This window comes from Ornithorhynchus anatinus, chromosome 20 (assembly GCF_004115215.2).
Source record: "Ornithorhynchus anatinus isolate Pmale09 chromosome 20, mOrnAna1.pri.v4, whole genome shotgun sequence".
NCBI classification, from domain to species: domain Eukaryota; kingdom Metazoa; phylum Chordata; class Mammalia; order Monotremata; family Ornithorhynchidae; genus Ornithorhynchus; species Ornithorhynchus anatinus.
In genome coordinates, this window is record NC_041747.1 from 26630821 (window position 1) to 26643013 (window position 12193).

General features: G+C 44.8%; 1 protein-coding gene across 1 annotated transcript in view; it reads left to right on the forward strand.

Moving 5' to 3' along the window:
• Window positions 1–276: 276 nt before the first annotated feature.
• The window catches only part of CHORDC1 (cysteine and histidine rich domain containing 1), a 32048-nt gene continuing 20131 nt past the window's right edge, over window positions 277–12193 (forward strand). Inside the window, exons 1-6 of the mRNA XM_007668112.4 lie at window positions 277–368; window positions 5147–5206; window positions 6669–6772; window positions 6906–6998; window positions 9294–9397; window positions 11948–12066. Of these exons, the coding sequence (XP_007666302.1) occupies window positions 6912–6998; window positions 9294–9397; window positions 11948–12066 (310 nt within the window). The 5' untranslated portion in view covers window positions 277–368; window positions 5147–5206; window positions 6669–6772; window positions 6906–6911. The remainder of the gene's footprint in view (window positions 369–5146; window positions 5207–6668; window positions 6773–6905; window positions 6999–9293; window positions 9398–11947; window positions 12067–12193) is intronic.

The window sequence follows — 12193 nt, forward strand, 5'->3', positions numbered from 1 at the left end:
GGAAGTGAAGTGAGTTGCCCAAGGTCACACAGCAGACAAGTGGCAGAGTCGGGATTAGAACCCAGGTCCTCTGACTCTCAGGCCCTTGCTCTATCCATTAGGTCACCCTGCTTCCCTATAAAGCAATGAAGACATTGAGGAACTATTACAGAAAATGTCCAGAGATAAATATGTTAAAGGGTCAGAAAGGAATCGGGTAAGAAGTTGCCTCTTGTATTTCAGGGAAACTGATTAACCGAAGCCATTGATTGGATTGGTCTCCACAATCCGTTTCGCCGCGTTGGAGGTATTTCCGAAAGGAGAAACGCTCAGTGTCATGATTCTGTGTGAACCACAGCCCATCAAGACTCTACCATTCAAACCCCAAGGTGAGTCAGGTCCTCTGCTTGAAACGCTTCTCCCTCCTGTCATTCATTCATTCAGTCGTACTTATTTAGCGCTTACTGCGTGCAGAGCATTTGGGAGAGTAGTGTACAACAATCTGTCCTCTTCACTCCTCCCTCCTCCCCCACCTGCTCCTCAGAGCGCTTCTGTTTGATTTCAAAGCTGTGACTAACATTTTCCCCCTTCAAGGCTGGGGCCAAGCTATTCGATCATTCCGGCAAGTTAATCGACACGAATCTCGTTTTGCTCCCTCATTGTATTTCGTGGAAAGCCTTGGAGGGATGGGGGAAACTCCTTTGGGGCAATTAACACTGCATGTTTGGAGACCCTTCCTTCATCTAAAATGGGCTAAGTGGAAGAAAGCAAATAGAGAATGCTACAAATAGGCTTAATTGGAAAAGTGTTGTCCTTTGTAGTTGAGATCTTGAGAATTACCTTGGATTACCCTGATATCTACTTTGAACAGAGGGACGTTTAGGATCCGAAACAACTAAATAATGGTATTTATAATAATAATACTTAATAATAATTAAGGTATTTGTTAAGGGCTAACTGTGTGCCAAGCACTATCCTAAGAGCTGGGGAAGATACAAGGTAATCAGTCCCTGTCCCACTTGCGGCTCACAGTCTTAATGCCCATGTTCCAGATGAGGTAATTGAGGCCCAGAGAAGTGCAGTGACTTGCCAAGAGTCACACAGCCGACAAGTGGCAGAGCCGGGATTAGAACCCAGGTCCTCCCGAATCCCAGGCCCGTGCTCTATCCGCTAAGGATAATAATGATGATGGTATTTGTAAAGTGCTTACTATGTGCCAAGCACTGTCTTAAGAGCTGAGGAAGATACAAGGTAATCAGGTTGGACTAAGGCCCTGTCCCACGTGGGGCTCACAGTTTTAATCCCCGTTTTACAGATGAGGTAACTGAGGCACAGAGAAGTTAAGTGACTCGCCCAAAGTCACACAGCTGATAAGTGGCGGAGCTGGGAATAGAATCCACGACCTGACTCCCAAGCAGGCTAGGCTATGCTGCTTCTCTAGAGCATCTCTGGAGCATCTAGTGAGGACTAAGCCCTAAATAAATACTTGAGCAAGTACAATATGATTTATAGACTCCATTCCTACCCTCAAAGAGCTTACAACTACTGAATGGCATGTATTGTTCATTCATTCAATTCCACAGTATTCATAGAGCACTTACTGTGCACAGAGTACTGTTAAGCACTTGGGAGAGTACACAACAGCGATAGACACATTCCCTGCCGACAGCAAGCTCACAGTCTAGAGGGAGAAACAGACATTCATATAAATAAATAAATTATAGATATGAGTGCTAGACCCAGGACTCAACATTTGGAAGAATGCAAGAGTAGAAATACAAGCATTCCCCGTCCTCAGGGAATTTACAATCTAGCAGAGGTGAAAACTTCTTCAATCAATCGATATGACTGCTAGTAGTGTTACATTAGTTGAGTTGATGGGTTTCCACTTGCCCATTCCACGTTTCAGGCTTGAGGATTGGTTGAACTCCATCATTTAATTTGCCAGCCAATTCAGGGGCAAAGTCTTTGGACTAACTGTGCCTTGTGGAGAAGTGAGTTAAACCGGTCCCTGTCCTTGACACGATGTGCAGAGCCTCACGGGATTTTTAAAAAAGCCCTGGTAGAGGAAGGATTGTTGGTCTGGGAGAGGGATTTGCAGCCTCAATTGTGAATCTGGATAGAGTTTCACGGTCAGTGGCACCATCTTGAAATGCAGAGGTCGCGGCTGACGGAACGAAATAAGGATGTCTTTCCTGGAAAACAGGCTGATTGTTCTCCCTTGTTCAAGTCTTTGTTTCCTTGCAATTTATATTCACCTAAAGTTTTGGTTTTTTCATGAAACGGTATGAAACAGAGCTTCAAACAGCCCTCTTACATGCAAAACATGAGATCATGGAAACTAGTATCAAAGTGCTACCGGTACTCGAGCGATTGGTATTCAACAAGCCAGAGCAAGTTGTCATCGACGGCATTATTTCACGCATTTGGCATAAAGACATCTGGATTGCTTCTGGGGCCCCTTAAAACGAGTGTTCTCAAGTCTGTCCTGTTCCCAATAAAGTGGGGTTCCCTTCTGAGTGTTGGGCAGATATTTTCTCCCTCTTTGATTTCCCTCATTTTCCTTTTCACTGTGTTAGCCTTTCTCTCTCACTCCTCCCTTTTCTCTTTATAGAATTGTTTTTCCTGTGATCTAATACGTGTGGGAATTGCTAATATGGAATATAGAAATCAACGGAACCTGATACATTTAATTTTCTATGTATGTTACAGATGATGATGATGATGATGATTTAATTGGTTGCTAAAAATGTGAGATAATTTCTTTCAAAGACTCATATTACCTGTTGGGGTCAAATTTTCTTTTCTTTGTCTTTTTTTTTTTTTAACAGAGGTGAAAAATGCTGTATGAAAGGTGTGGAATCATTTTAGTCATCGAAATTAGAAATGGAAAAGCCTTATTATGGTCTCCTAGTTCACTCAGTTGCCGAAGCACAAATGTTCCCTAGAGTGTGTTTTCTAATGTTATTTCCAGACTAGTTTTGAATGACTGAGTTTTTCACAGTCCCCATGGGAGAATAATCCGTATTCTTATTTCACCATTAGAAAATTTTTCCTTGAACCTATAATCAGATTTTTTGGTCCATTCTGGTCTCATACCATTATTTTAACTCTTACAGAGAGTGCTAAACACTTCTCTATTCTTGGTGTAAATTCATTCTGAATCCCATTATCCTTTGACCGGCTAATGGATATATGTCTTAAATCTTTACTAGGAAGTTATCGTGCAGTTCAGTAATCACTGTCATATTAGAGCCAAAGTTATTCTGCTCTTGGGCCAGTGGAAAGAGCAATGTTCTGGGAATCAGGAGGCCTAGGGTGAGAAGCAGCACGACCTAGTAGAGGATGGGACAGTGCTCAGCGCTTAGAACAGTGCTTGGCACACAGTGAGTGCTTAAAAATATCATTGTTATTATTCTTGTTGTTGTCCTTCTCATCTGGGCTCTATCAGCTGTCTTTGTGACCTTGGGTAAGTCATTTCTCTGGGCCTCAGTTTCCTCATATGTAAAATGGGGATGAAATACCCATTCTCATGCCTACTCAGACTGTGGCCGCCACGGACAGTGGAGACTGTCTGACCTGATGGTCTTGTATGTACCGCAGTGCTTAGTACAGTGCTTGGCACATGGTAAGCTCTTAAATACCCAAAGTATTTATTATTATTATTATTATCACTATATCATCATCGTAGCCAATGGAGAAAATGTTGGGGGGTGGCATCCAAATCCTCAGGAAACCAAACAAATATCCGGTTTGAGCAGCAGTTTCTTAGAAAGCCCATCTAAAATGGTATCTGTTTATTTGCCTAAATGGGTGCGTCATTTCAAATACTTAACAAAACCCTGCTATACAATGTAACCATCAAAGAATGAGCGGTTGTTTGGCATCACTGTAACTTTGAAAGCTGATTTAAAAATTTCAGCCAAGTGAGCATTTTTTTCTGTGCATTTTAGAGTGGCTCTCTCATCGCCTGCATTTTGCTCTTTGGTGGCATAAAAATAACTCTGAGCAGAAGGGATCTCCCTGTAGTTCCTAGTCATCTTGGAAAACAACCCCCAAGTTCAGTGTGGTCTTGTGACCGATGGGATACTTGGGAATCGGCATTTGAAACGGATGGATTAAGGTTTCCTCTCTTCTCCTGTCTTATGCCCATTCTAGGTTTATCCTAGGGGCTAGGAAAAACCATAAACTGGATAATTAATCTCAGAAGAATTGAGAATGTTCTAAAGTCGCTTTCCCACAAGGCTGGAAAATATATCCCAGGACCAAAATAAAAAAGTTTCAAAAGTAGTAAGTGGTTGTCTCACAATTTAGGACACGTGATGGTGAAAAAATATGTATTTGCAATAGTTAGAATATCTACTACAAATTATTGTCAGTTGTTCAGCGGTTTCTCCTGTTTGGAGGAGGGAAGGTTGTAAAAGTGCTCGTTGTGATGCAGGATACATCATCTTCCTTCTATCGGTCCTCTAAAAAAGAGGCGGGGGGGAAGCAGTTGCCATAGAAACCGTCCTCTAGGATGCAGGGCAGTTTCCATAGGAAAACATTCGGTACTGCCGCTTAACTTTTGTGTCTCTAAAATGTGCTTTCAGGGAGAAGCACACGCTTTCAAGCCAGATTCTTTCTGCAATAATGTTCTTTGTTGGCGGCAGACAGGCCACCGATGTTAAATCAGCATCTTTCTCGTGAAGCCGTCTAGTACCTGTGTGTGAAGTCAGCGGCGTGAGCCAAAGGAACTGAGAGAACCAGTCTCGGCGCCTTGCATTCCAAATGATGCGGGAAATAAAAGGCCCCGGGGGGGTGGGGGTGGGGGGCGGTTGGGGGCCTTCTCTCCTGAAGAGATCTCTGCAGAGCTATCACTTCTTCTTTGTAAAGGGGTTGAGGATGCTGCAGTGTCGTTAAAGGAGAATTCTGCTGCCATCTTATGGGTATCGGTAGAATTTATGGAGAGAGGAGAGAATTCCACTCAGCCCAGCAGTCCATCTCCCAAAATAATCACCGTGGTGGTGTTTTAAACGCCTACCATGTGCCAGGCACTGTACTACGCGCTGGGGTGGACACAGGCATATCGGGTTGGACAGAGTCCCTGTCCCTCGCTGGGTGGCATCAGAGAACGCTTGGACGAATGACGTGACTGTTGTCCTTTTTCTTTTTTTTTTCCTTCCAGTGGTACTTGTAAAGTGCGTTATTTGCCAGGCACAGCCCTAAGCGTCGAGGTAGATACAAGGTAAAGTTGTACAGCGTTCCTCTCCCGCGTGGGGATCACAGTCTAAGTAGGGAGGAAGAAAGACGTAATCCCCATTTTTACAGACGAGGTCACCGAGGCACGGAGAAGTTAAGCGACTTGCCCAAATAATAATAATGTTGGTATTTGTTAAGCGCTTACTTTGTGCCGAGCAGTGTTCTAAGCGCCGGGGTAGATACAGGGTCATCAGGTTGTCCCCCGTGAGGCTCACAGTCTTCATCCCCATTTTCCAGATGAGGGAACTGAGGCACAGAGAAGTGAAGTGACTTGCCCACAGTCACACAGCTGACAAGTGGCAGAGCAGGGATTAGAACCCGTGACCTAGTCACACAGCAGACCAGTGGTGGAGCTGGGATTAGAACTCAGGTCCCCTGACTTCCAGGCCCGTGTTCTTTCCACTAGGCCACGTTGCCTTGTCCTCCTTGGTTTCCAGGATAAAGGATCGACGGACTCAGTGTTGCCTTTGCTTGCGTTCACAAATTCTCACCGATGGGAACGTACCCACTTAAGATCCCTAACTGGTCCGCAAATCATTCAGTAGTACTTCCTGAGCCCCCTTCTGTGTGCAGAGCACTGACCTAAGTGCCTGAGAGAGTACCGTGGGATTCGTAAAGTCCCTGACCTCAAGAAATTTACAATCTAGAAAGAAATCTGCCAACTAACAAATCTATCCAAACCCTCCTTGAGTCTTCCAACCTCACTAACCTTTTCCCTGTACCCACCCAAACTGGGCTGGGGAGGAGAAGGGATGTATAGGAAGCGGAGATACAACCTGGAAGTGGAAAACGGTGCTCGTGCTGTTGGGAAATGTAGTCTCCCAGCACCAGTTCAGGCCTGGAAGTTCAGGACTTATAACTAAATTGCTCTGGTGGGTCCCCTTCAATTATGCAGGCACATAGCCCAGTGGATCTAATGATAATAATGATACTGTTGGTATTTGTTAAGCGCTTACTATGCGCAGAGCACTGTTCTAAGCGCTGGGGGAGATACAGGGTAATCAGGTTGTCTCATGTGAGGCTCACAGTTAATCCCCATTTTACAGATGAGGTAACCGAGGCACAGAGAAGTTAAGCGACCTGCCCACAGTCACGCAGCTGACAAGTGACAGAGCTGGGAGTCGAACCCATGACCTCTGACTCCCAAGCCCAGGCTCTTTCCACTGAGCCACGCTGCTTCCCCGACCTAATGTAAAGTGACTTCAAGATCCACCTGCAGCTTCGAGAGATGTAAAGTATATTGTAAAATGGGGATTAAATCCTATTCCCGCCTCCTTGGACTGTGAGCCCTGTGTGGGACAGGGACTGTGTCCAATCTGACTAACTTGTATCTATCCCAAGGGCTTAGAACAGCGATTGGCACCTAGGAAGCACTTATGTACCGTATTTTTTTTTTTTTTACTAATAGTAGTTGCTCAATAAAATCCATCACTCTTTCTTACTACCAGTCTAGGCAAACTGTGCTCTACTGCAAGAAAAGAACCACTTCCAAACCATCCCATTTTCATCATCGGATTGAAAACGAGGCCGAGACCGTGGCCATGAGCAACAGGTGAAAACGACTCCGTTTCTTTTCTCAAATGGCCGAACGGTTCACCTTTCGTAGATACGATAACTAGGCAGACTTTCGATCTGTCTGGAGCCTTTACTCAAAGAGCCCTCTCTCCTACCTTCTGGCACCCCAGGTTGACATGCCTGTCTTGCTGTTTCCCAGCAGTCCACGTATTCGTATGCCACTTGCAATCTCCGCCGACTCAACGACAAACTGCCGAGACTGGGTGAGTTGTGCCCCAATCTCAAATAAACTCAGTCATCACACGCTGAGCTGGACAGTCTGAAGTGGTCTTAGCTTAAGAGGAGAATTGAAGCCGTTTAGAGAAGCCGATGTCTTAGAAAATGGCCCCAAACAGAAGCAAGCGTGATTTTTTTTTTTTAATGCCTACTAGCTGTGAGCAATCCCTGAGCTGTGACGGTTTCAAACGTTCTATCTGGAAAATAAGACTTGCTTTCGGGTGAACAGAATGGTATTCGACAAGCTTTTGTAAGCTTTAATTTCTCATTGCCTGCCCGGAATTTCCTTTTACTTTTAGAAAAACTCTAAGGTTGCATCTGGAGGGCATCAGATGAATTATCCCGCCTACGGCTATGAGCATTATTTTAATATCGGAATGAGCCTTTGCCCAGCTAAATTGTCTCTGCCAGGCAATTTGACTTCATTTTTCAATTTAAAGCTTGCTTTTTTTTTTAGCCGCAGTTTCACACCTGGGCAAGCTTGACCTTTGGGGCGAGCCATGTCATGCTAGGTCAGACCATGCCATGTTTGACCCTGTTATGCCCGGTCACGCCATACCACGGTGAGAGATGCTCTGTCGTACTGGGTCACGCCGGTACATGCCATGCGGGATGCCAGGCCGTGCTGGGTGATTTTCCTTACATTCCCCTTAGATTTTTTGAGCTACGTAGATACGGCAAATAGTAGCAGACGCACACACCAGGAGAGCCATCACAGCCTACAGTGAAAACATCTCTGGTTTTTTTCCATCCCTCCATCCTCTCCTTTCATCTCTCTGCAGGTGCGCGTGGTTTCTAAAGCAGGAGGAGGAACATACTACTTAGATTGTTCCACCATACTTAGACAATGAATCCCAAATTGGACAGGAACGGTATCCGGCCTGATTGAGATGTATCTACCTCAGGGCTCAAAGAGCGCTTAGTATTACCACTGGAAAGAAAAACACAAAAACACAGACATAGCTAGATGGAGCGGTGCTGACTCTAGAGCCTGGGGAGGAGTTTTTTTAAGATCAATCAGTCAGTTGTATTTATTGAGTGCTTACTAGGTGCAGAGCATTACGCTGGGCACTTGGGAGAGTATAATATAACAATAAACAGACATATTCCCTCCCCACCACAAGTTTAGAGTCTAGCAGGGGAGGCAGACGATATAAATAAATTCCAGATATTTACATAAATGTGTAGAGTCAATCGATAAGTGGTATTTACCGAAGGCTTACTGTGTGCAGAGCACTGTACTGAATGCTTCGGAAAGTACAATACTAGAGTCGGTAGACACGATGGTTGTCCGTAAGGAGCTTCCAGTTTATAAGGGGAGACAACCACTAAAATAAATTACAGGTCGGGGAAACGGCGGAGTGTGAGGATTCACTTTCTTACACTCCTCCCCGTCCGTTACAGTACGACTAAGACGTCTGTGGCTCTTGCTTACAAGCAGTGGCGGTGTGGTTTCTTTTGTGGCTTTCAGTTGTGACGAAGCTTGTACGTCGTTTCATCAAACGGTTCTGACCTTTATGTCCTGATGTATTGTTGAGCGTTTTCATGACAGAAATCTCTGGATTGGCTTACGGTGATAATCACATTGTGTCAAGTTCATGTCGTGCCTATTGTTTCACTCTCGATAACTCTCTCTCTTCACACTGACTCATAATAGAAGCGAGGGAAAAAAAAGAATAAGCCAAACACCACAGTTGGATTTGGAAATAATTGCCTTGTGTAGACCTACTCTAAATGTGAGCTACAGACAAGTTAGTAATAGTAATAGCATTTACTAAGCACTTACAGTGTGCAGAGCACTGTGCTGAGTGCTTGGAGAGACTACACAGGTGGGAATCAGACATGGTTCCCTGACCCTGATGGAGCTCACAATCTAAGAAACCATGCTTTTGCTCTGTAAGGGAAAAAATCCACTTTTTTACGACGTGGTGAAATTACCGATCACCTTTATGATTCCCGGGAGATCATTTTAGGAATGAAGTCAAACTCCTTCTGACAGTGTCAGTTGAAATCAACTGAATTTAGGACGGGGCCAATTAAGGGCTAAAGCTAAAGAACCAGATAAAAAGAATAGACAGAAAAGCATCCTGTCTAGCAGGCATTCATTAAGTCAATGCTTCTAATTCATCAGCTCTGATTAATCCACTCTCCATCACAGCCTTTCTCCAACATTCACTTTTCCTGAGGAAAATAGCCAACAGAAATGAAAGAGCATTGGACGCACCATTTTAGTGCTTCTCCGTCCTTCACATTTAGCCCAATAACATCTTTATCTTCAACAGGCTTGGAACGGGAACAAGAAGGCAGAGGAGTTGGGTAGAAGGGAGAGAAGACAGAAAATAACTGTCCAGTTATTCCATTTCAATGAGTCGGTTAATGAAAACGGGTAAGTATTCTGATGTGACGTATTGGTATCGGATAAGATGTCTGAGTTCGAGTCTGTATTTTTATATCAGTTTTGAACGACGCTGTAACACTTTCTTTGATATGTACATTTATCGCGGTCAACGGCCCTAGAAATGACAGGAATTTAGGAGTGGAAATTAGCTGGATTGGCAGCCCTGGAAATTAAGCCGCTTTTTCATCTGGAGAATTGGTAGGAGTTTATTGGAAGGGCTTCTATCACAACGCCCTTTCCATTTCTGATCTAGGTAGTTTAGTGTTAAGCTTTTTCAGCCTGTGGCTTCTGTATTGAGCCTGTCAAAAAGTTGCAATTTCAAACTGGCATAATGGGGTCTGGGGTGTTTTGCACACGCAGCCAAGTAAAAAGGGCGTACATTTATCTCAGGCTTCACAGTCAGAATCTAAATGCTGCAGCAGATTCCAAGTTGGCAAAGACTCGGGGGTGATTATTCAATCTGGCCCGATTTGTTCAACTTGAATACCAAACCCGGGCAAGAGTCTTTCATGTTTCTGAGTCCAGATTGGATAAGCTCTAAAAACATTCCATCATTAATCCCCTGAGTCATCCATACACTCATATATTGTTTCTTGCATAACATCTGAAAGAAAATCTTCCAGGAAATACCTTAATACAACCGCATTTCAGGTTTGGAACACGATACTATTTTAAGCATCTGCCGTCAAGGTTTCATTTACCCAGATACAGAGGCTGGAATGAATTAACACTGAAAGATGTAACAGTGAAAAGGCAATAAGACATTTTATATTTTTTGATCCAACTTTATGGGGACTGAATCTTAGATATTATCGGCTCTTTGGGTTTGGAGGAAACCCGAAAGCTAAGAGGCGCCGTTTGTGAAGCAGAAAATGGAAATCCTTCCCTCCAGATACACCAACCTCTCACCGCCTACTTCTATATTTCAGTCTTAAATCACTGAGTCAGTAGAAGGCCTAGAGATTCTAAGGGAGTGACAGATTTACTTTAAGGCACCTCAGGAGCTCACAGCGCCCCGGCTTTATAATTGAACGGGGGTTCTTGAGGTGCCTGTTCTCCGATCCGATGGGCAACTATCAAGAGACTTCAGTCACCTCTGACAGTGGTCAAAAATTACAAGCAAAAATAGCCTTGAGTTCAGTTTCCAAAGAAAAAACTATATATTAAAAAAAAAAAAAAAAGAACGAGGTGAGGAAGGACATGAAGTTGGTTAGTGGAAAGTAGTTTTCCAGAGTCTTCAGGGCACGGTATTAACGAGCCCAAGGCTCTTAAACCATCTCGGTTGTCCCTCGGCCCTCCGTGTCAGGAGGCCAAGGACTCGCGCGGGGCGTTGTGAGATATGCTCCAACCAATGCAGCTGCTGCCCTTCAAAATGTGGCGTCGATTCTTCGGATTATAAACGGCGATGCGTCACGTAAGCCTCCGAACACATTTACGGGTACGCCATAGTGCACCGCTCCACCAGTATTAATAGCGGTGACGTTTACTGGGCATCCAGTTGGTGTGGTACACTGTACTGGGAGCTTGAGAAGTACAGAATAATGAAGTCACAAGTTCTCTGCCCACACAGAGTTTACACTCTGAGTGAGAAGCAAGACAGCTCTCTTGGAGAAAGTCAATCACCCTTAGAGCGTGAGCCCCATGTGAGACAAGGACTGTGCCTGGACTGTCTCTGCCAAACAGTGCTTAGCACAAAGTCAGTGCTTCACAGATCCTACTATTATTCAGGTTGCTCTAATGATGATGCTGAACAAAGCTTTACTTTAGAGAGTAGGGTGGCCACTGCTAGAATCCAGATAATAATAATACTAATAATTGTGGGATTTGTTAAGCACTCACTATATGCCAGGCACCGTACTGGGCGCCGGGATAGATCCAAGATAACCGAGTTGGACACGGTCCCTGACCCACGTAGGGCTCACAGGCTTAAATCCAACTTTTACAGATGAGGTAACTGAGGCACAGAGAATAACAGTAATAATAGTAATAATCGTGGTATTTGTTAAGCGCTTACTCTATGCCAAGGTACTGTTCCACACGTTGGGGTAGATACAAGGCAATCAGGTTGGACCCAGTCCTCGCCCTCATGGGGCTCCCAGTCTTCATCCCCGTTTTACAGGTGAGGTAACCGAAGCACAGGGAAGTTAAGTGATTTGCCCAAGGTCACCCAGCAGTCGTGCGGCAGAGCCAGGATCAGAACCCACGACCCCTGACTCCCGGGCCCGTGCTCTTTCCACGAGGCCACGCTCTTTCTCAAATACCGTGCGTGTCACTTTGCCAGCAGTCCCCATCATTTTGAGAAAATAAGTACTAGTGTGAATTTTTATTTTGAAAAAATAAGTACTCGTGTGAATTTACTCTTGGGTGGGCACGACTAGTGTTTGCACTCGTGTCCTGGATCCCTAAATCAGATAGAGGGGGGAAAAAAAAAGCCTCATTCCTGACCTTGCGCTCGCTTCTTCAACCCCGCGGTCTCGCTGACAATAGATCTCTTTGGATTTAGTCCCGTTGCCAACTTCTTTTCCGCTACTATTGCAGGGCAGATCTCCCTCTACCTCCTGACGCCCACGTCTTAAAGACAGAGATGCGGAGCTTCGACGTCATCAGCGACGGAGGCCGGACGGAGACGAGACCTGTCAGAGGCGGAGACGAGACAGGTGAGAAACATGCAGAGACAAGATGTGCGATCAGCTCTCCTGGATCCCTCCTCTCCGCCCCGTTGATTGATCGCTTCAGCCGATATTGTTTGAGCGATCGATACCTCGTGAAAAGTAGTTTTCCCTC